The sequence below is a fragment of the Muscardinus avellanarius genome (genome assembly GCF_963383645.1).
Source record: "Muscardinus avellanarius genome assembly, chromosome: 1".
Lineage (NCBI taxonomy): Eukaryota > Metazoa > Chordata > Mammalia > Rodentia > Gliridae > Muscardinus > Muscardinus avellanarius.
Genome location: NC_137786.1, coordinates 135,157,151 through 135,182,092, shown reverse-complemented (window position 1 = coordinate 135,182,092; position 24,942 = coordinate 135,157,151). Strand labels below are relative to the sequence as shown.

The following is a 24,942-nucleotide window of genomic DNA, read 5'->3' as shown; positions in this document are numbered from 1 at the left end:
CTCACCGCCGGGCCGGGCGGTCTGGGTAAGGACCGCTCCCTTCCTCGAGGGCGCGGGGTGCCCTACGGGACGGAGAGCCCGAGGGCCCGCTGCAGGAGCGCGCTCGGCGGCCGCACCGCAGGCTGCCCAGACACTGCGCTGGACAGTGGGCGACCACCTCCTGCTGCTTCACAGGGGAGGGGAGGGGAGGGCGGGGAGGCAGGAGGCTTCAGACTGCCGGGTCCGAAGCGGCAATGCACCGCACCTCGCTAGTCCAGACCGAGCAAGCCTGAGCAGCTGGCCGCCGGCAAGAGGGCGAGGGTCGGCTGCGCAGTGCTGGGGAAGGCAGCAGCGCAGAACACTGTGTGCGTGTTCGGCCGCCCACCGGGTGGGGTCCAGAGCCGAGCAGCACAGCGAGCCGCCCAGCCTCTGGCGGTGCAACGCACCCGAGGTGCTTCGGCGGCTGGGGGCGGGGGAGGGGGAGGCGAGCTCCGGCCCGGATGCGAAGGAGATGCCGCGCGCATGCGCACGCCTCACTCCCCAGCCTCAAGGCCGCCAGGAGGTGTGCTCACTGCGCGTGTGCAGTGGAAGGCCGACTGCCCGTCTCTCCCTCAGTCGACATGGCAGCCCAGGCTTCTTTCCCGTAGGATCGGGTCCCAGACGTTCCTGAAACCACTTTGTAGATGTGCTGCGGAATACTTTTGGTTGCTCTCCCCCTTTCTTCTTAGCTGGATAAATGTTTGGCGGCCATTAACACTCAAATCTATACTATATTCGAATGCTGTCTGACGGGGCGTAGGTAGCCCTTTGACACGCACGCGAAATGTCGCTTGACTGGGACAAGGGTGACAGTTATGACAGGAAACACTCTCAAGTTCTCTTTAGAGTCCCTCCAATTTAGGAAAAACAAGGCGGGAAAGAAGCTATTAGGATTTAATTTAGCTCCCCGCCCTACTTTAGCGCGAAAGCTAAAAACCCACCCTAAAGAACCCTGATTAACTTCCGGTGCTCGCCCCTCAGCCCCGCTTTTTGCGCATGCGGCGTACGACCCACATAATTGGTAAATAGAATGAAAGCTGTCAGGGGCTGCGATTGGTCGGTTGGAAATTGCGTACTTTGTGATTGGTCCGCAGGAACGTCTCGGAGCGCGCGCGGGAGCGAGCTTTGAAAGTTGAGCTCCGCGGAGGCGAGCCGGCGCCTCCGGGATTATGGTGTCGCTGCGGGGTCTCGGGAGCGGCCTGCATCCCTGGTTCCCGCAGGATCTCAGCCTCGGTGAGGAGACGCAGCCTCGGGTTCTGGAGGGCAGGGCTGGGGTGCTTGCGTCCCCAGCGGCACCTCCTCCCGAGCCAGGGTGGGGGTGGGGTGGAGGCGCCTGGCTCCCGGCATTGTCTGGGTTCCCCAGGATCGTGGCCTGTCTGGTTTACAGTAGTGGCGCAGTCCAGTTGTTAGAAATAAATTTTCATGACGCAACAAAGGCACGTGTTCGAAAATTGCTTGGCAAGGCGATTTTACTTTTTTGCACAAAAGGGTGCCCTCAGATACGCAATAGCGCACCTGACAAAGAACATTTGATAAGATATAAGGGTCTTATGTCTTTGACCAAAGCACCTGCGCTTGTACTCCTATTGGTGGAAGTTACAGCTTCACGTTCTTCTCGGTCAGCTACAGGGGAAGATGAGGGAAGGGTTTACGCCTGCAGTCTTAAAGAGATGCTTATTTTGCAAAGGACTATAAGTCCCTGCCAGGTTACAAAATGGCGGTGTAAGTTAAGCTATTCTTTTGATAGAAAAGACATAATTATATTTTCACATAGTCAAGAAACAGCCTTAAAAAAAGCTAATGTTGGTTGATCTCTTCCAATGCTTGTCCATCTGTTTTCTCGGCCTTTCTCTTATTCTGTATCACTTCTGATCTCTTCTAGTGCTTTCTCTTTTTTCAGCCAGATGTAGTTTTTGAATTTCATTTCCATGAAGTTCAATTTGATTTCTCATAGGATATCATCAAACGTCACAAGAATAAAGCTGAGATTCCCAAAGCCCGCTCTTGGCATCAGTCAAGTCATCAAGCCAGGAATTCTGGCATCCTGCATTCCCCTAAATGCCACCACTACCTCTTATCCTGCTGCTGTCCAGACCCAGACCCAAGTCTTCAAGTCAACCAGGGCAATTTAAGAAGTATCTTAGCTTCCTAATGCTAACTGCTCCTGCCCACCCCCTGCACTCTGCAGGACCACTTTTGAGAACACAACTTTTGAATATAAAGTCCAAGTCTTTAAGCCTTTACTATTTCTCATTTGTTTTCTAAATAAATGAACAGATTCTTGGGCAGCCAGGTACAAGCCTTCACTATTCTTTGCAGTCTGCTTTTCTAAGGGTATAATCTTTGGAATCACAGATGCTTGGAATTAGTTCCTTAGTTCTACTGCAAGGCATCCCACCTTGTGGGGATCGATCATAATACCTACTACACAGGGTTTTTGTGAAGATGAACATAGTACCTATTACATAATAACTACTGAATATTACTAGTAGGTCTTCACACTCAAAATCTATGTTGTGAATATTTTATTTATTTCTAAGCAATACTTTCTTTCCATGACAATGTCCTGTGTTCCAGTTCAATTGAGGAGGAATCATCTTCTCCATTTCAGTCTCTCCTCTCACCATAGTATATCCTATTGATTCCCTCTAGTATCTTACAGTTTATCTAGTATCTTACAGTTTAGTGTCTATTACTATTTCCAACACTCATCGTAAAAATAATAACTACCATTTTTATATGCCTAATACATTTTTGTCCTTTTATATTCATTATCTTTTACAACAATATTATATCACTAGTGATGGATGGGAGGTTAATTGTACATAAGTGATCAAGTCAACCTATTGGTTTTGTTCTGTGTGACTCAAAACTTAGTGGTCTTCTATCATAGGCTGCTTTTTATCATAAGTCTGGGATGGTGAGATTTTTTTTTTGGACAACAATCCTCTTTCATTTAGTTTTATATACCTAGCACTTAGAGAAACTTTCTTGTGTATTTTCTGAAAATGTCTGTTAATTGAATATATACTGTATTTTTTTCCAACCTAAGTGAAGTAACATAGAACAGACAGTACCTGCTCAACTTCTCTAACTCAGTAGTGAACAAATAAAAAATAATAACTTGAAGAAGTACTTGGCTCATAATTTATCTGAGGTGTCCACATGTTTTTGTCTAGTCCTAATTGTAGATGTAAGGGAATAGAAATGAAAACACTGAAGAAAAAGTATGAGGTTTAGAATTAGGAGGGCTTAATTACAAGGGAATCTTGTAATGCTGTGTTAATGTCACTTTCTCCACATACATACTTTCCATTGGCATGTTTTTGAATCACTCTTTCTATGAGCATGAGTCTGGCTTGTCTCCTCTAATTTAAACTTGTTGAGGAAATGCTGTCTGTTTTTTTTTTTAATGCTTCATTGTCCAATGGCCCAGTAAAGTGCTACACAATTTATTTGGGTTTACTAACTTTGTTATGAGATTTTCACAGAGGAGCATCTGAGGCTATCATTGACCTAATATTTCTTTTCTGAATAGAACTAATGGGAAAACCTGATCATTAAGTGTGTTTAAGTGTCATTCCCAAAGCTGTTAACATATAAAAAGTATTTTCCTCCTGGATATTTTTTAGATGATTAACAGCTGTCATTTATGATTAAAAAAGACTTTAACTTTTACTGCTTTAATTATGCTGTACCTATATTGTTATATGTACGTTGTCACTTTTGTTAAATGTACTTGGAGGATAAAGCTGATTGGTTTTTACTTTTTAGTGAAGTTGTTAATTTCATTGCATTTTCTTTTTCTTTTGGAGCATTTGCGAAATTCATTGTATTTTTCCCCAGAATGGGTGGACACTGTGTGGGAACTAGACTTCACAGAGACTGAGCCTTTGGATCCCAGCATAGAAGCAGAGATCATAGAGACTGGATTGAATGCGTTCACAAAACTCTATGAAAGTCTTTTCCCGTTTGCTACTGAAGAACATGGATCTTCAGAGGTAAAAAAAAAAAAAAAAAAAAAGAAAGAAAAAAGAAAAGTTTAAAAGAGCAAGCTTTTAAAGTAGAAAGCCGAGCATGGTGGCATATGCTTGTAATCCCAATACTTGGGAGGCTGAGACAGAATCATAGGTCTGCGGCCAGCCTCAGCTATTTAGTAAGGTCCTCCACAACTTAATGAGACCCTGTTTCAAAAAAAAGAATAAAAACTAGGGCTAGAGTTGTAGCTTGAAGGTAGAATGCCACTGGGTTCTATCCTCAGTACAGAAAACAGTAAAGTAGAAGATGAAGCCAGATGTAATGCTACACATTTGTAATCCCAGCACTTGGGAGGCTTAGACAGGAGTACTGTAGATTTGAGGACAGCAACTTATTGAGACCCTGCTTAAAAAAAATGGAGTTGGGGGTGTATCTCTGAAGTAGAATGCCCTGGGTCGGATTCCTAGTACCTCAAAATAAATAAGTAAATGTTAGGGATGTTGCATGGATGTAAAATGTTCCTGGGTTTAATTCCCAGTATGGCACGCAAAGTAGAAGATGAAAAGCCAGGTGTGGTGGTGCACACTTTTAATCCCAGCATTTGGGAGGCCGAGACTGGAGGATCGCGATTCACAGACAGCCTGAGCTAGTAGTGAAGATCTCCACAACTTAGACCCTGTTTCAAAATCAAGAATACAAAATAAGGCAGGATGTGTAGCTTGGAGGTAGAATGCCCCTGGGTTCTATCCCCAGTACCACACACACACACACAAAGATGAAAGGCATAGCTATAATATAAATTTAGCTTTTTTAGTATACAATTTATAAGAGGTACAATAAGAATAACAAAGAAGCTGGGCTTGGTGGTGCATGCTTGTAATCCTCGCACTTGAGAGGCTGAGACAGGAGGATCACAAAGCCAGCCTGGGCTGGTTTAAGAGACCCTGTTTCCAAATAAAATATAAAATAGGTCTGGGAGTGTAGCCCAGAGGTAGGCCCGGGTTCAATCCCCAGTACCACCAAAAAAAAAAACAACAACAAAAAAAAAAACAAAGAATGTGGCTCATGCTGAATGTAGTGGTTCACACCTGTAATCCTAGTACTTGGGAGGCTGAGACAGGATTACAGATTTGAGGGCAGCCTCAGGAAGTAGACTCAGCAACCCAATGAGACCCTGTTTCAAACTAAAAATAAAATACGGCTAGAGGTATAGTTCAGAGGTAGAATGTCCCTTGGTTGAATTGAATTCCCAGTAAAACACACACACACACACACACACACACACACACACACACAGAATGTGGTTCATTCATTGTCATATCCTAATAACTTTCCCTCTAAAGGAAAGTTTCTATAAACTGGGCTCAGTGACCTACACCTGTAATCCTAGTACTTGGCAAGCAGATACAGGAGGATCACAGTTCTAGGCTAGTGTGTGGTAACTTAGTGAGACTCTGTTTCAAACTAAATTTTGAGGGTGTAGCTCAGAAGTAGAATGCCTCTGGGATCAATCCCCATTACCACCAAAAAAAAAAAAAAAATTCAAAGTATTAGTCTGTTTTTTTCTTTATGTGACCACTTTTTTACCACAGCAAATTAATAGAAAAGCATAAAGGCAAAAAGAAGGAAGAAAACCAGGCAAATCAGAAATGAAAAGAAGGCCAAGAAAAAATGCAAATAAACTAAGAAATGATTAAATGAATTACAGATTTCCAAAGGGCTCCTTTAAATGTTGGATTCAAGTCGGGCGTGGCGGTGCATGCTTGTAATCCCCGTGCTTGGGAGGCGGAGACAAGAGGATCACACTGGTTCAAAGCCAGCCTTGCTGGTGTAAGAGACCTTGTTTTCAAATAAAAATATAAAATAGGTCTGGGAGTGTAGCCTGGAGGTAGAAGGGTTTCCAGAAACCCCAGTACCACCAAAAAATTTAAAAAAATAAAAAAAATTAAAATGTTGGATTCAAATAGTATGCTTATAAATACTTAGATCATTAACTCAGAAAACTAACGGGCTGGAAAGCAGAACAAAATACATAGGTATTAATATTTCTGAAACAAAATATATTTTAGTTACAGGTTTTATGTACTTTAAAAATTAAATCATGTTATAGGAAGAGAGAAGGGGAATAAGAGAAGTTAGTTGGGAAGGTGGATACAATCAAAGCATGTAGTAGACATGTATGAGAATGTCACAGTAAGAGATAAGCATGGTGATACATGCCTATAATCCTAACTACTCAGAAGGCTGAGGCAGGAGGATTGCAAGTTCAAGGTCAGCCCCTAGGCAATTTAGCAAGACCCTGTTTCAAAATAAAAAGAGCTGGGGCCAGGCATAGTGGTGCTTGCCTATAATCCCAGTGAGTTGACAGGCTAAGGCAGGAGGATCAAAAGTTCGAGAATAGCCTGGCCAACTTTGTGAGACCCTGTTTGAAAATAAAAAGTAAAAAGGACAAAGGATAGAGCTCAGTGGTAGAGCTCTTATCTAGCATGTATGAGGCCCTGGGTTTAAACTGTGCTACTGCAAAAAGAAAAAGGAAATTCTACTTAAAATGTTATTTTGTACAGTTAATATGTGCACATTAAATCAGCGATGTGTACATGTTTGTACACACAAGTTTTTTACCCCAATAAGTTGTATGAATATAATGAACCAATTAAAAAAAAAACTGGAAATCCTAGTTTGGAAATAATTAAAAATACAATGAATATGTTTTTATAAAAAAAAGAAAATAAAAACACCTTTCTTCAGCGTAATGCTAAACACTGTATTAAGTACTTAGAGAACAGAGTTGAGATTAAGGTACAAAGCTGATTAAAGCTGATCTAGTGACTACATGGAGCTGCACAGGGTAGGGATGTACAAAGCTACTGTAATTCCAGGGGTCTGAGATATTTTGTGAATCACATTGTTAACAGTGTTCCCAAAGAGAAGCAGGTGTCATCTCATAGGGCCATGAAAGAGGGAGTGTGGTAAGACTGGGACTGTTCTGGAAAGAAAGTAGCCAGAGGTGAGTTTTTACAGTTGGATAGAACATGGACTAGCAGGAGTTAGTGTTGAAGGGCATTCCTAGTGCAGGAGCTGCACAGTGGGAAGATACAGGGAGTGTTGAGAGGATTGTGAGAGTATGGCATGAAGAATTTTTATTTTTATTTTTTGTGGTATTGGAGTTGGAATTCAGGGGCTTTTCTACCTCTGGGCTGTACTCCCAGACCTATTTTATACTTTATTTGGAAACAGGGTCTCACTAAGTTGCTGAGAGCCTCACTAAGTAGCTGAGGCTGGCTTCAACCCTGTGCAATCCTCCTGTCTCAGCCTCCCAAGTGCTGGGATTACTAGTGTGTGCCACCACGCCTGGCTGTCATAAAGAATTTTAAAACATGTAATGGGAGAAGGACAGTAAATAGTCTGAGAATAGCTCAGGAGTAGCTTTAATTTAGGCTCTTCTGTGGAGGTTGACAACTTTAATAGGGAGTTTATTGTGTTTGAGGTTTTGTTCTAAGCATCAGGCATATATTAATTCACAACCAGCCCTCATGGGCAATAGACTAACACAAAATGGTCTGTTTTAGGACAAACGTTCTTGACTACAGACAGAATAAATCAGAAAAAAAGTTGTACATGGGGGTATTCCTTGGGAGACTTATAATAGTATAGATGTTACGAGTTTTAACTGTTGTGGACTGGAGTTTTGGTTGTGGGATTTGGAAAGGAAGGCTAAAGACTGCACATTTTTTGAAGTAGAACTAATAGGGCTTTGTGAACTAAGAAGCCTTTGTCAGATATTTAAGGCATGGTGCAAAGTGCTAAATTGACGAAGTCTAGGGAAAGAAGTCAGAGATCTCCAAGATATTAAACCTGAAGGGTGCTGGGTATGGTGGCACATGCCTATGATCCCATTTATTGGGAAACTGAGACAGGAAGATTGCGGTTTTAGGACGGTCTCAGCAAGTAGTGAGATTTATCAACCTATATTTAGATGTTTCTAAATATAAAGATAAGCCAGGCGTTGTGGCGCACGCTTGTGATCCCAGCATTTGGGAGGCTGAGTCAGGAGGATTGCGGTTTGCAGACATCCTCAGCTACTTGTTGAGGCCCTTTGCAACTCAGTGAAACCCTGTTTCAAAATAAAGAATAAACAAGAGGGCTGGGGGTGTAGCTCAGAGGTAGAATGCCCCTGGGTTCCATCCCCAGTACTGCAAATAAATAAATAAAGATAAAATAGAGGTGGGGATGTAGCTCAGAGGTAGAATGTCCTAGGTTCAGCCCCTAATGACACACACATACACACACACAATGCCCTAGGTTCGGCCCCCAGTAAGACATACACACACACACACACACACACACACACGGAAGGATGATAACATTATTAACCATGGCAAGAAATAAGAAAGAACAAGATCAAGTGGAAAAATTATGAGTGCCAGTCTGGATTTTTTTTTTTTTTTTTTGGTGGTGATGGTACTGGGGTTCCTGTAAACCCTTTTAATTCTGGGCTACACTCCCAGACCTATTTTTATACTTTTTTATTTGGAAACAGGGTCTCTTAAGCCAGCGCGGCTGGCTTTGAACCTGCATGATCCTCCTCCTCCTGTCTCCACCTCCCAAGCGTGGGGATTACAAGCATGTGCCACCACGCCTGGCCAGTCTAGATTTTTTTTTTTTTTTTTTTTTTTTTTTTTTGTGGTACTGGGGTTCCTGGAAACCCTTCTACCTTCGGGGTTACACTCCCAGACCTATTTTATATTTTTATTTGGAAACAGTCTCCTAAACCAGCACGGCTGGCTTCGAACCTGCGGGATCCTCCCGTCTCCACCTCCCAAGCACGGGGATTACAAGCATGCGTCACCACCCCTGGCCAGTCTAGATTTTTTGAATGTGAGATTCTTTTTTGGAGATCGTTGAGAACTATAACTTTTAGTTAGAAAAGTAGGTCAGAAGACCAGGAGAAAGAGCAGAGTGCTCAGGATGAGGGCGTGGGTGGAAGGCACAAGATCAGCTGGGGAGAGAAGCCAGTACAAGGATGGAGAATGTTTAAAAGAGGCCACAGGAGGATTCAGAAGTGTAGGGAGTACAGGTCACTGGGGCAACGACTAGGCAACAGCCTTAAGGTCAACTGCTCCTGAGGTGACCCAACAGGTGGATCCCTGGTGCTTAGAAGCTTCAGACAAGTAGACTGGAACTAAATGTATATTGGGAATGGGGATGTGACTACTGTAAGGAGGAGATCATTTCTTCCAGAAGTTTCATAATGAGGAAAAGTAGAGGACAGCAAGATTTTCAGCAGCCTCATCTCAGAAGTGGCCCCTGTTATGCAGTGTAGCTAATCTGTGGCGTTACTGTGTGCTACTTACCCTCTCATATCAAGGAAGCAAGAAACGCAAGTTCTGATTTCTTAAATTTTGTCCTTCTTCGTTTATTTAAAAAGATGCTTAAAGATAAAGCATATTTGGTTCCTGCTCTCTTTAATTAACTTAATTTTGTGTGGCAATGTGGATTGAACCCCATGGCATTCTGCCTCTCAATTCTCCCAGCCCTTTTTATCTTTGATTTTGAGACAAGGTCTTGCTAGGTTGCTGAGAGTCTGGCTAGGTTGCTGAGGCTATCCTCAAACCTGTGATCCTCCTATCTCATTTGCCCAAGACTAGGATTACAGGTGTATGTCACCATGGCTGGCTTCTGCCTTCTTTAGTTTATAAAAATGTACCAATTTATTTCCTCTTTGTGTATTTAATAGGATAAAGCATGAGATGATAAAACTTTAAAAATTATCGCTTCTGTTCTAGAATTTATTTTCTTTCTCATCTAGACTACTTCTGAAATCTAGACACTTTCCAATGTTTTCTTTCCTGTTCCTACTACCCACAGTCTGTAGAACATTTAAGTTTAAATAAATCATTCTGATTTTCTTAGTAGTAGTTTTAGGTGAATTTGGGTACATTTAACAAAGAGAGGTAACTTTTCTGAGTAATCACTAATATTTAGGATATTCCCAAAGTCTTAGTGTAGTTTTTTAAGGCAATAATTTAAGAAGTATATATGCTTCAAACTTAACTAAAAATATTTTTAGAAAACTTAATTAAATTTCTTGTGTACTTATTTACTTTTATTTATAGTCTCTTTTTTATATTTTTATTGGTGCATTGTAATCATACATCACATTGGAATACAAGACTTGAGAGGATATACAAGCACACATCATCCACTTAGCCCTCATCCAATCCCCATCCCATTCCCTCCCCCTCCCTCATTCCCATGCTTGTTTGGTGTTTATCTTTGATACATTTGTTTACATACCTCCTGAGTTTTAAAGAGGTTCCATCCTGCCCCCATCCCATCCCCTCTGATTGGTCACCTCAATTGCTTCGCTACAGGGCCCTTTCTATAACTCGACCTCCTCCTGTTACCCCTTTCCTCCTAGTTTTTGCTAATTAGGGGAAGCATCTGATTTTTATTTTCTGTGATATTTATTTGTGCATGCCGCATTGCAAGTTCCGATCCCACTCTTGACAGCCCCAGTAGTGGCCTGGCCTCCCGGAGGACTCTGATCGCAACCTTGCTGGCTCCAGCACCAGCCTTGCCTCATGGGAGGCCCTGATTCTGGCCTTGCTGGCACCCACACCAGCCTAACCCCTTGGCAGGCTCCGATCCTGGCCTCAGAGGAATCTTGTTAATTGGGGCTGGTCTCAAATTTGTGGGCTATAGCAATCCTTTCTCTTGGCCTCCTGAATATCTGGGACTACAAGTGTGTCTCAGCATGTCTAGCCTTAAATAATAAATTTTAAATTTGATGCTGGGTGTGGTGGTACACTCTTGGAATCCCCGTATATGGGAGGCAGAGACAGGAGGATCACGCAGGTTCGAAGCCAGCTGCGCTGGTTTAAGAGACTCTGTTTCCAAAAATTAAAAAGTATAAAATAGGTCTGGGAGTATAGCCTGGAGGTAGAAGGGCTTCTAGTACCACCAAAAAAAAAAAAAAAAGTTTTTTTTTTTGAGTGTTTATTTCAGTTTCTTTGAAGATGACAAATATTTATCACCATTAGGAGACTGGTCCATTTTTCTTGTGCTAGGGATCAAACTCAGGGCATTGTGCATGCTAAGCATGCACTCTAGCACTGAGCTACATCCCATCCTTTTTCTTCTTGTACATACTTGTAAAACTGAAATAAGAGCTTTTTCCATTTCTCCTTTTTTTTTAAATGGCATACTATTTGTCTTTTTAAAATTTTTTTTATTGGCGCATTGTAGTCATACATCTTAATAGAATACAAGATGGTAGAGACATACGTGCACACATCACCCATTTAGCTCTTTCCCAGTTCCCACCCCATTCCCTTCCCCTCCCTCCTTCTCATGTTTGGCTTAGTGATCGGCTTTGATATGTTTGTTAAAGTACATCATGTACATTAGAGAATTTCCATCTTCTCCCCTTCTATTTCTCTTAATTACTTGTTTTCATATTCCCCCTCCCCCTGCAGAGCATTTGGACGTTCTTCATTGAGAACAGCATTTCCCATAGCACATTGGTGGCATTATTCTTTCACTTCGTTCAGACAGTCCATAAGAAAAATGTCAATGTTCAGTATCGAGAGTATGGCCTTCATGCTGCTGGGCTTTATTTTTTGCTGCTAGAGATACCAGGTATGTATACATTCAGTCTTCATTATGAGTATGACATCTGTGGGTCCAACCAGCTGTGAATGGGAAATGTTTGAAAAAAAAAATGTTACAGTCACTGATGTGTAGTAACTATGATGGTTGTATTTATTGAACATGGCACACTATTCTTATAGTTATTCCCCAAACAATACTGTTAACAACTAATTCTGTAGCATTTACACTGTATTCGGTATTATAGTAATGTAGAGACAATTTTTTTTATATATGATAGGATTTGTGTAGATTGTATGCAAATAATGCACTATTTTATGTAAAAGACTTTTACATGAGGCACTTGAACCTTCTTGTGTTTTGGCTACTGCATGGGGCCTTGGATCCAATCACCTGGGGCATACCCAAGGACGACTGTATTTGATATGGTGGGATAAATCTGTTTATATACATATATAGTCTTCATTCTCATACTTTTTCTCATAAAATGAGGCAGTGATAAGCCATCTCCGAGAGTTTGGCTGAGGATTAAAGGAGAGCGAGGACATGGCAAACTCTAGACATCTTTCTCTTTTTTTTTCACTAATTTGTGTCTGTTTTCTCAAAGTGTGCTGTGTCTGTAACCTAATGTAGATAATCTGAGAGGGATCAGGCTGGAAGAGAAGTGCTTCTCAACTGCAAGAGCTCACACCCATCCAGCCTTGCCCTAGCATAACATTCTGATTCTGTCCTACTTGCTCCTGACTTTGTACTCAGATGAGAAAAGTTGCCGTGAAGAATTATTATGCTCCATCTTTCCCATGCGGATATTTGAAAAATGGGCTAAAATTATTCTAATCAAGAAAGTATAAGAGCAACTAGTAATACTTGATGAAGGAAAGCACTGAAAGAAAAGGAGTCTGTTATGAGCACTGTCCTCATTCCTTTTCCTTGTGCTTGGCACAGTGTTTAGGCGTCTGTTCCTCCTGTGGGCAGTGAGCAAGTTCGTTCTCCTTCCTTCCTTCCCTGAACCCAAGGAAAGACAGAGTGGAACATAGAGATGGAACTGGAGATTCTTAATATGTTTTTACTTTGCAGAGGTAGGGATGAAACCCAAGGCTTTGTGCAGCTAGGCAAGCACTCTACCACTGAGCTATACCCTCTCAGCCCACTGAAGTTCTTAGGGAAAAGACAGTCACAGGACTAGTCAGCTTGCTGTTTGTCATATAAATGTATCTGTAACTTAACACTAAGGATTTTGTCTGAATGATTTGGGAACAGGTAGAAAGATATATAAAGTCTTCAAAACTGGTTTTATTGTTAATTCTTCCAAAATGACTTCTGAAAGAGATCCCTAAAGAACTTAGTTGCTAAGTACTATAACATCTTAGTTGTAACTGGGCTCTCTCTCAGAAATGTAGTGATTTTAGAACTCCAACTTGTCTCCTCTTCCCTTGCCAGATGTATTTTCTTTTGATTAAGGTTGATATTCATGGCAAAGCAAAGAGGTGGCTGTGAGAAATTGTGTGGGCCACATGCAGTTTCCCAGCAAGTCAAATTCTTGCCAATTACCTTCTGTTTTTAAATGTTTCTGGATTATGGCTGAGATGCTGTTCATGCTTAATATTCATTCACAGTTCTCAAGATTATGTTGGCTGTTCTGGGTCCCTTGCATTTCTATGTGAATTTTAAGATCTCTATGTGAATTTCTTCAAGAAATGGCAGCTGGGATTTTGACAGGGACTGAATTGAATAGGTTTGGGGAGTATTTCTATCTTAATGCCATCTTCCAATCTGTGAACACAGGATGTCTTCCCATTTATTTTTGGTCTTTAATTTGTTTCAGTGATGTATTATAGTTTTCAGTTTTCGCACCTTTTTGTTAGACTTACTATTAAATATTTTCAGTGCTACTAAATAAAATTGTTTTCTTTTTCACTTTTGGGTTATTTAAGGCAATGTATATAGAAGTGCAATTGATTTTTGATGATTGATCTTACATACTGCAGCTTTGCTAACTTCACTTATTGGCTCCAAAAGAAATTTCTCTATGTAAGACCATGTCATTTGTGAATAAACATAGTTTTTTATTTTTTTGTTTTCAATCCTGTTACCTTTTATTTTTCTTACCTAGTTGCTCTGGCTAAAACCTCCAAATCAGTGCTGAAAAGAAGTAGCTTGGGCATCCTTATTTTGTTTTTTATCTTAAGGGGAAAACATCCAGTCTTCTTCTTTTTAAGTATAATGTTAGCTGTGTGTTTTCTCAAGATGGGCTTATCAGATTATTATACAAGTTTGTTGAATGCTTTATAATGAAAGAATGTTAGGTTCTGTCATTGCTTTTCTGCATCTAGGAGATAATCTCCTAGATTTTTTTTTTTTTTTTTTTTTGGGTGTGTGCGTGCGTGCGTGTGTGTTTGTGTGTTACTGGGGACGGAACCCAGTGGCATTCTACCTTTGAGCTACACTCCCAGCTCTATTTTTTATTCTTTATTTTGAAACAGGGTATCACTGAGTTGCTAAGGGCCTCACTAAGTAGCTGAGATTGTCCATGAACCTCGATCCTCCTGTCTCAGCCTCCTGAATACTGGAATTACAAGCGTGTGCTACCATGCCCAGCTTCTCCTAAATTTTTGTTTTGTAAAATCTCATGATTTTTGCTTTTTATTCGACTTATATAGGTTATTACATTGATTTTTATATATTAAGTCAATTTTGCATGACCTTGGTCATGGTATGTGTTTTTAGGTTTAGTTTGCTAATATTTTATTGAAGATTTTTGCACTTGTATTTTGTTTTATTTTGTTTAATGTTTTCTTCTGGTTTCGGTATCTGAGTAATATCAGTCTTATTAAATAATGTCTTTATATTGGAAGAAGTTTTTGAAGAGTTGGTTTTATTTCTTCCTTAAATTTTTAGTAAAATTCATTATGAAACTGTCTAGGCCTAGAGTTTTCTTCAAAAGAAGTTCTTGTGCAATTTGTGGTAATATCTTTCATCCTAATATTGGTAATTTGCATTATTTTCCTTTTTAGTGCTATGGATTGAATGCTGAGCCTTAGGTATGCTAAGCAAGTACTCTTAACACTGAGCCAAACTCCTACCCCTTTGCATTTTTACTAAATCAGTCTAGATTGAATTTTATTAATTTAACTGATTATCTCAGAGAGTCCTCTTTTGATATTATTGATTATACTCTGTTGCTTGGCTATTTCTTATTTCAGTGATTCCTGTTTTATTTCTACTATTTCCTTCCTTCATATATAAGGCTTAATTTGTTCATATTCTGACTTTTTAAAAAGAGATGCTTATATCTTTTTTCTCATATACTTCAAATACAAGTATTTAATACTGTAACTTTTCATCTTAAGTACAGCCTTTTTTTTTTGCCTATTTTTTATTTTTATTTTTTTATGTTTTTGCAGTAGTAGGGATTGAGCCCAGAGGCATTCTATTTCTGAGCTACACCTCCAGCTCTATTTTTTCTTCTTTATTTGAAACAGGGTCTCACTAAGTTTCAGAGGTTCTCACTAAGTAACTGAGGCTGGCCATGAACCCAGATCCTCCTGTCTCAGCCTCCCAAGTACTGAGATTACAAGCTTGTGCCACCATGCCAGCTTTCTATTTTTATTTTTAATATGCTTTTATTGGTGCATTATAGTCTCACATCATAATGTAAACCATGTTGACAGTGACATACATGCATACAGCACTTGGTAGTTCCTCCCTCCGCCGCCTCCCTATCTCTTCTCTTCCCAATACAGAATACTAAGGTTGACATTGATACTTTCACATATGTACACATGGTAGATAGTAGTAATTCCATTAGTGGACCTCACTCTTCCTTCTCCCCTTCCCTTAGACCACCTCTCTGTCTCCACTCAGGTTACTCCTCCATTATCTGGAGCCCCTCTGGTATCCCAATTACTCCCTAGATTCCACATATTAGAGAAAACATATGACCCTTCATTTTCTGTGATTGGCTAATCCCACTTAACATAATGTTCTCCTGGTCTTTCCATATTCTTGCAAATGACATAATTTTGTTCTTTATTGCTAAGTAGAATTATTTTGTGTGTATTCCTGTAATTTTATAATCCATTCATCTGTTAATGGACACCTAGGTTGTTTCCATAATTTGGCTATTGTGAATTGGGCTACCTTGAACATGGGTATGCATATATTACTGTAGTACTCTGATTTTATTCCCTTAGTATCTGGAAAGATACCTAGGAGTCAAATAGCCAAATCATATGATGGATTCATTTCCAGTTTTCTGAGGAATCTCCACACTGATCTCCATAGCAGCTAAACTAATCTGCAATCCCACCAATAGTGTAGAAGACTTTCAGTTTAACTACATCTTCACCAGTATTTATTGTTTTTTGACTTCTTGATGATTGCCATTTTGATTGGGCTTAGGCGGAATCTCAGTGTAGTTTTGATTTGCATCTCCCTGCTTGCTGATGATGTTGAATATTTTTTCATGTATTTATTGGCCATTTGTATCTCTTTCGTGAAGTGTCTACTCAATTCAGTTGCCCATTTCTCGATTGGGTTATTTGTATTTTTAGTGTAAAGTCTTTTAAGTTCTTTGTATATTTTAGACATTAGTCCTCTATCATAGGGATAACTAGCAAAAATCTTCTCCCATTCTATAGGCTTTCTTTTTAAATTCTTGGTCATTCCCTTTAATGAGCAGAAACTTTTTAGGTTAATGTCATCCCACTTATTAATTCTTGCTTTAATTTCCTGAACTTTTGGGGTCTTGTTAAAGAAGTTTATGCCTGTTTCTGTATGTTGGAGTGTTGGACCTATGCCCTCCTCTAGTAGCCTCCCAGTCTCTGGTCTAACTTTCAGGTCTTTGATCCATATCGAGTTGACTCCTGTGCAGGGTGAGAGGTAATAATTTAGTTACATTTTTCTATAATGGGACAACCAGTTTTCCCAACACTTTGTTGAAAAGGCTGTCTTTTCTCCAATGTATGTGTCTGGCACCTTTGTCGAAAATCAATTGGCTATAAGTGTGTGGATTTGTTTTGTATCTTCTATTTCATTGTTCTATGTGTCTGTTTTTGTGCTAATACCATGCTGTTCATTCTTTTTATTACTATAGCTCTGTAGTATAATTTGAAGTTAGGAGGCCAGTATCACCTTAATACTAAAACCAAATAAAGATGCCTCAAGAAAAGAAAATTAAAAATCAGTATCATTGATGAATACTGCAGGATATTGGAATAGAAGGAAAGTACCTCAACATTATTTAGGCAATATGTAATAAACCCAATGTCAATATCATATTTAACAGGGAAAAATCTGTGGGAATTCCTTTTAAAATCAAGAACAAGACAAGGATGCCCACTGTCACCAACTTCTTTTCAATATAATCCTTGAGACTCTTGCCAGAGTAATAAGAGAAGGATCTCAAAGGAATTCAAATAAGAATAGAATTAAAATTGCCTTTATTTACAGATGACATGGTCCTATATTTCAAAGATTCCCCCCCAAAAAATCTCAACCAAAAGATTTCTATAGCTGTTTACAAATTCAGCAAAGTAGTAGAATACAAAGTTTAAAAAATTAGTAGCTTTTTATATGCCAACCATGAATCCATTGAGAAAGAAATCCAGGAAACAAATCTATTCACAGTAACCTCAAAACCAATAAAATACTAGGAATATACCTAACCAAAGAGGTAGAGGACCTCTACACTGAAAATTATTAAACACTAAAGAAAGAAATTTAAAGATCTCCTTTGTTCTTGGATAGGCGGAATAAGTATTAAAATGGCCATTCTACCAAAAGTGATATACAGAGTCAATGCAACTCCTATCAAAATCACCAGTGTCATTCTTTATAGACCTAAAAAAAAAAATCAGTCCTAAATTTCATATGTGTAGTCTATCTTTATTGGATCTTATTCTGTAAATGTCAAATTAAGTCAATTTAATTATTAATATTGGTCTAAATTTCTCTTTCTGTGTGTGTTGGGGTGGGATACTGAGGATTAAATCCAGGGCGTTTTACTTCTGAACTACACCCCCAGCCCGCCCTGATTTTTTTAAATTTTGAACCAGAGCCTCACTAAGATACAATGTGTTGGCCTTGAATCTGCCATCCTTCTATCAGCCTTCCAAGCACTGGGATTACAGGCATGTGCTGCTGCTCCCAGTTGTCCATATCTTATATTCTTCCTGATACTCTTCACATTACTAAGAAAGAAATGTTGGATGAATGGATTACAAAACATGGGATACAGTGGAATTTTACTAAGCCATAATGAAGAACAAAATTACATCATTTGTGGAGAAATGGTTGAAGCTGGAGAACATTATGATAAGTGAGATTAATCAGTCACAAAAAGTAAAAAGTCTGATGCTCTCCCTAATATGTAGAAGCTAGGGAGAAAAGGTCATAGGAGGAACTCTAGGAAAGGAGAAATCTTAGATGAGCAATTGAGATGACCTAACTGAGGGGGATGGGAGGGGGAAAGAGGGAAATTTCCTGATGTACATGATGTAGATTCATAAATATATCAAAGTCAATCACTAAGCCAAACATATGAGAAGGAGGGAAGGGAGAGGGAATGGGGTAGGAATTGGGGAAGGGCTAAATAAGTGATGTGTGCGTATATGCTTCTACTATCTTGTACCCAATTAAGATGCATGAATACAATATACCAATAAAATTTTTTTAAAAAGACATAAATGTTGGAATCTACAACTACAACATCATAATCTGCTTAGTTTCACCATTTCTCTTCTATTTGTCCATTTTTGTAGTTGTTTACAATGGTAGCGCAAGTATAAAACTAGCCACTTTTGGTACCCAGAGAGACAAATATTGTTATTTATTTCTGATTCAGCACTATTGCTCATCCCTAGGCTAAAATTAAAAATGATACTTTTTTGCTAAGGATTATTATTCACAGTTAATGAAAAGCCTGCCTTTTGCTTTTTAATTTCTTTGTTGTTGATGATGTATTTCAAGATAATTAAATCTAACCTGCTTACTCTTTACTCCTTATGACCAGGCAGTGTCGCCAATCAAGTATTTCACCCAGTGATGTTTGACAAGTGCATTCAAATCATGAAGAAGAGCTGGCCTCAGGAATCTAACTTGAATCAGAAAAGAAAAAAAGAACATCCTAAGAACTCTCAGGCTAATCCAAGGGGTAATAGGAAAAGAGGGAGGCCACCCAGAAAAGAGGATATTGAGGTAAGAAGTAAGTGGCATAAGAATATAGGGAGCTCTGGTGGCACATACCCACTAATCCCAGTATTTGGGAGGCCGAAACAGAAAGACTGCCAGAATAGCATAGTAATTTATCAAGACCCTATTTGAAAATAAAAAGGCCCAGGGATATAGGCTACAAGTAGAACCCTCTCCCCACACCCCTGGATTCAATCCTTAGTACCATACACACACAAAAAAGTAAGTGTAATAATAAAATATACTAACACAGGATATAATTTTTTTAAGGTTTGCATTTTTGTGAGGTGTGGTTTTGGGTATCATGATTGTAATCCAAAGCTCTTAAGCTATCATCTGCTATTCAATAGGACTTGAAATTGTCTCTTGGGCTTTGTATACTACTGAGGCCATGCCACCTTTGCACCCTCCTGATCATCTTTCCCTAGGATTTTTCTCAAATGTGCTTGGAAGTGTGATAAGTGGTATATTTGCTGCATTACTTTATTATCTTTAGAGAGGGTGGTTGAGGTATCCTGAGAGCTTATATCCATAAGAACATACTAGAATAGCATGACTTCCAAATTTTTGTGCAACAAAGTAGAATGGTAGACATTTACTGACATTACAACTTCTAAGAAATATAAGAGTTCTCACTGACAAAAAAATACAAAGATACAAACTAATGTAATGGTGATCTAGGCCAGTGATTTATCATTTGTCCATGGGGACATAGAGGAGTCAAGAGACCTAGTCAAAGTCACATCACCTCAGCAGCTCAGTTGCTCCCCAGAGTTAAAGTGGACTTGGTTTGAATAAGTTGAAAACCACGGAATAAAGTGTTGGGCATTGCTACACAATCACCTGTACATGTTTATATATTACAGATGGATGAAATCATAGAAGAAGATGATGAAGAAAATATTTGTTTTTCTGCCCGGGACCTTTCTCAAATTCGAAATGCCATTTTTCATGTTTTGAAGAGTTTTTTAAGGCTTCTGTCTAAGTTTTCCCTCAAAGAAAAACCACAATGTGTACAGACTTGTATAGAGGCAAGTGAATTCCAAGAATTAAAATTCCAAGAATTTTAATTTCACATGGTATAGACTATGACTAATACTTATTGAGTAGGAAAAATAGACCTTTTCTTTGTATTTGTCTTCTAGGTCTTTGTTGCATTAACTAATTTTGAGCCAGTTCTTCATGAATTTAATGTTACACAAGCCAGGTGAGCCATTAAATCTTGCAATGTTACAATTTAAATATAGTATAATAATTTCTGCTTCAGCAAGTCATTTTATTCTAATTGGCATTTATATAGAATATATTCATTTCAATAAGGATTATAGAGACATGCTGAAGTGGTAAACTCTAGTCCCAGCCTCTCAGAAGGCTGAGGCAGGAAGATTGCTTGAGTCTAGAAGTTTGAGGCCTCCTAAGTAACAGAGCTAGACTACATCTCAGTAGTGATGATGATGATGGTGGTGGTGGTGGTGATGGTGGTGATGATGATGATGATGGTAATGATTATAAGGCCTGTAGGGTTAAGGAATAGTTCTGTTAAAGTCGTATCCATTGCTGTGCGTGGTGGCGCACACTTGCAATCCCTGCACTTGGGAGGCAGAGACAGGAGGATCACACAGGTTCCAAGCCAGTACCACCACCAAAAAAAAAATTGTATCCATTAACCGATGTTTTGCCCTTTTTTTTCCTTTAGGAACCTTGACCAAGCAATGTACATACCTGGACTGGCCTATCATGGATTATATTTGTTGTGCTCCTCAATTCATGGAGGAGATAAGGTAAGGGAGAAAAGGATCTGATTTAGTTATTAGTTAAACTGAAAACAGGCAAATCACACAATGAAAGACATTAAAAGCCTTTGATAGCTGCTAGGCATGGTGGTGCATACCTGTAATTCCTGCTTTTTGGAAGGCTAAAGCAGGAGAATCACAAGTTCAAGGCCAAACTAGGCAACTTAGCATGACCGGTCTCAAAATAAAATTTGAAAAAGGCTGAGAATTTAACTTAGTGGTAGAATGCTTGCCTAACATACCAAAGGCCTTGAGTTCAATCTCTAGTACCAATAAATAAATAAATAAATAGATTGATAAATAAATAAATGTATTTGGCAGTTCCCATTTACCCACAGTTTCACTTTTCACTATTTTAGTTAGTTGTAGCCAGTTCTGGGTAAGAAGGTTGAGTACGGTACAGTTAAGAGAGCAAGAGAGAGAGAGAGACTATTCACATGAAATTTATTATAGTGTTTTGGTTTCATTTTATTATTAGTTCTTGTTAATTTCTTATTGTGCTTACTATATAAATTCAACTTTATTATGGATATATATATAATAGGATATATGATATGTTATATGTGATGATGACTATAGTTATATGTATACCTATGGTATATGATAGGTATATCATACTGTACTATCGGGCTTGGAACTAAACAGTTTCAGGTAAGCACTGGAAATCTTGGTATGTATCTTTTGTGAATAAGGAACAACTACCCTAATGCTATTTTAATTTACTAGGTCATTTTCAGGATCTTGTATTATTTGTATAATAAAAAGTATCATTGTTTTTGTTTACTGTCTAGTCATTATCACCTAGTTTATGTTTGATATATTTGGTGGCTACACCAAATTATTGTTAGATTTCAGTCCCCCCCCCCAAAAAAAAATTGTTCCAGTGTGAATTACGTAAGAAGGACAAATATTGAACTGGTTTTTTTTTGTGTGTGTGTGTGGGGGGGGAACTGGGGGTGGAACCCAGAGGCTTTCTACCTCCGGTCTATACCCCCAGCCCTATTTTTATATTTTATTTTGAAACAGGGTCTCACTAAGTTGCTGAGAGCTTCACTAAGTAGCTGAGGCTAGCTTTTAATCTGCATAGTCCTCCTGTCTCAGCCCCCAACATGGGGATTACAAGCAGGCACCACCATGCCTGGCTTGAACAGTTGTCTTTTTAGAAATATTTATCCAGTTGTTTTAAAAAGAATTGAGTTATAGAAGCTTCAAGTTTGTCTCAGCATATTTGTTATTATTTTTATATTTTAGTTAATATTCTACAGAAATTTTATTCCTACTTAGCAATGATATCTGGGTTTTACCCCGTAAGTTATCTTAATATTACAATAACCATCAGAATTAGGATAATTCATGCACTGAGATATTACTAAACTCAGATATCATTACTAAAGCAAGAAAATTTGGAGGGGAATGTGATGGATTAAGATTCTGACACTTTTGGTGGCTATGACACAGTTAATTTGCAGAGGCAATATGTGGTGGTTAAAAAGATTTGGAGCACACTTGGGGTTCTGAACCTCTTTTCAAATTCAGACTCCACTACTTACTAGTTATGTGTCCTTGCATGAATCCATTCAACCTTGTAAAAGCCTCAGACTTGTCACAGAATTAAATGAAATTAAGTTGCCACATATTGAGTAACAATGCCTGCTTAGGAAAAACATGTCTGTTGTTTAGGAAATGTTCAATATTTTATAACATTAAATATTTTTTCATTTATTTTATCTATCACTTCTATGTATCTGGAATATGGATGTAGTACAATTCACAGAAACATTTTTAATTTTCATGCTCATTTTAACATCTTAAAAGTTAAAATGGATAGGAAAATTTTTTCTTTTAGGTATGCTGTATCTCTAAAGATTTCGTATTGTTTTAAGTTGTGCGAATATTAACTTGATGATAGGCAACCTTGGTTTTAGCCAGATCTTAGGACACCCCACCTCTGGGGTTTCTTTTATTATTTTCTATAAAGTAAAAATTATATATTGTCTTGCTTACGTCTTGGGGTTGTAAGTTTAAACTTTTCAAGGGTCTTAAAATTAAACTTAGGTATATCTAAATAAATATAAAAGTGCTTAATGCAATAGCTACCACATACTTGGCTTTCAGTGAATGTTTTGTCAGGTGAATAAATCATGAGTTGATATATTGGAGAGCACTTTGTAAACTTCAAGTAAAATACAAGTGTAAGGTATCATTCTTCCCTCCTTTTTAAATAAGGGGTTATAAGTAGCATTCTTTTATTTATACATGGCAGTTCTCCACTTGCCCCAAATTCAAGGTATAATATTCAGAGAATGGAGAGAGAAACTAGGTGTTCTTATTGTTATATTGTCGTGTATAAGCAATTCTTTCATACACTGTTTACATTGTGTATTTGAAATACATCCTTAGTGTTCTGCCAGAATTCTGTTAACCCAATCTACCTTCAAAAGTTTGAAATGGTTTACTATAGTCTGCATTGCTATCTTTGAGGTTCTCCGATTCTCTAGTATACCTTAAATCAAATTTTCTTTTCTCTCCTAGGTTATTGGTTGTATTTTCCATCAAATGCTAAATGTAATATTGATGTTAGAAGTAGGCGAAGGATCCCATCGTTCCCCCCTTACTATTACTTCACAAGTCATCAATCGTAGAAACCAGGCAGTCCAGTTTATCAGGTGAAGCACACAAATCTTGAATACTTACTCTTTTGGTCACACTCCCTCAGTCATCTGGGCGCTGTACTAACCAAAATTTCTAATGTCTGTGGAGTTGAAATATCTGGTCTGGTGGTGGTTAATGAGATAGAGAACCTGGAAATTCTGGAGCCAAAGCCTTCCTCCAGCTTAATTCCATCCACCTCTGTGGTCAGCCTCTGAGAAAGGACAGTTGTCTTCTCTTTTCTATCATTGTTGACTTAGGTATTCACCTCTCTAACAGAGAAAGGCATCTGCCTCCTCTTCCTCTTTGCTATTTCTACTCATGTCTCCTTGCTTTTTTACTCCTTGCCCATATTTTCTCGTATCTTCTTATTTTTCTATTCCCCTTCCCCTACAGAAAGTACTTCCTGAAGGAAAAAATAGAAATTGCTTTTACTTCCTTAGCAATAATTTAATAGACTGCTTTTTCCCTCACGAATCACTCGGCTCCACTTAAAAGGTCCTATCTTAGCTTTATTGGTGAAGATATGTTTGATGTTTCCTCGGCTTTTCTTTTTCTTCTTTCACTGAATATTTGTCACGCAGTGTGGAGATGCAGAGAAGTGGTGAGTATGTACATATGTGTGTACATACCTGCAGGTATGCACAGTGTGTAGTGTGGCTGGAGATGGGACTGTAGATGATGTCATGTGGTCACTGAGCAAATTGCTTTACTAAGGATTTTTTTAAACATTAAATAACTAAGATTATCTAAGTGTGAGTACTGTTGCTTTGGTTTTCCCATGAGAGTTCATCATGTTGCTAGATGTAGTAATATTCATATAACATAAGCAGCAGAGTAAATAGATTAAATCTGGGCATTGTAAATTCTTCTTGGGTCAGAGTTTGGAGAAATAAAGTTGTAAATGCATTAAAGTAGCATTTTACCTAGCTACCACAAGGTGGTACTGTGTCTTAATCTGTTCTTCTACTTATCCTAAAAAGATATATTTTACATCTTAATATAAAATTTAATATGTAATCAAGAGAACTATATGAAAATTGTGGTTTTGATCTTTCCTGGCTACTTAGTTTCTCAGTGACAGCTCTAAAACTACATAGGAAGTGCTTAAATAGTTCTATATTCTAACATGGTATTCCTTCACTTTTTAGTTTACTGAATTTAGGAGTAGGTTATTTTTAATATTTAGGATTTCTGAGATATAGGAGTAGTGTTTTTCTAGGACAGAGTTGGGAAATTGCTATTTTGTTATAAAAATAGATGTACTGTAAACAGTGCACGTGTTTTTCTTTTAAATAGCTCACTTGTGGATGAACTGAAAGAAAGTATATTCCCAGTCCTTCGTATTTTGCTGCAGCATATCTGTGCCAAGGTACCATTTGCTTTATTAATAATAGTGATGATAATATGAAGATAAATGTGTGTGTATTTGTTCTTGAAAATTAGTAGTCTTATTTAATATTAGATCTTCTCCCAAATAAAATCTTCTTTTAAAAATAAACTTCATATTTTGATAATGCTAAACATACTTAGAGATAGGGAGAATAGGATGGCCAACTAACACACACCCATCACCTACTTTTTTTTTCTGCTTTGGGTCATTTATATACTTTTCCCCTACGCGTATGTATACTGGATTATTTGGGGGAGCAAATTCCATTATATCATTTCATTCATAGTATTTCAGTATGTGTCTCTAAAG

The 24,942-nt window shown here is 38.6% G+C and overlaps 1 protein-coding gene across 1 annotated transcript in view; it reads left to right on the top strand.

Moving 5' to 3' along the window:
• Positions 1 to 1,187: 1,187 nt before the first annotated feature.
• Positions 1,188 to 24,942, top strand: part of NCAPD3 (non-SMC condensin II complex subunit D3) — a gene marked incomplete at both ends in the record, with an annotated part of 83,718 nt that continues 59,963 nt past the window's right edge. The window contains 9 exon segments of the mRNA XM_080719783.1: positions 1,188 to 1,251; positions 3,865 to 4,019; positions 11,475 to 11,641; positions 18,624 to 18,804; positions 19,665 to 19,829; positions 19,944 to 20,005; positions 20,495 to 20,579; positions 23,124 to 23,257; positions 24,540 to 24,612. Coding sequence (XP_080575909.1) covers positions 1,188 to 1,251; positions 3,865 to 4,019; positions 11,475 to 11,641; positions 18,624 to 18,804; positions 19,665 to 19,829; positions 19,944 to 20,005; positions 20,495 to 20,579; positions 23,124 to 23,257; positions 24,540 to 24,612 — 1,086 coding nt within the window.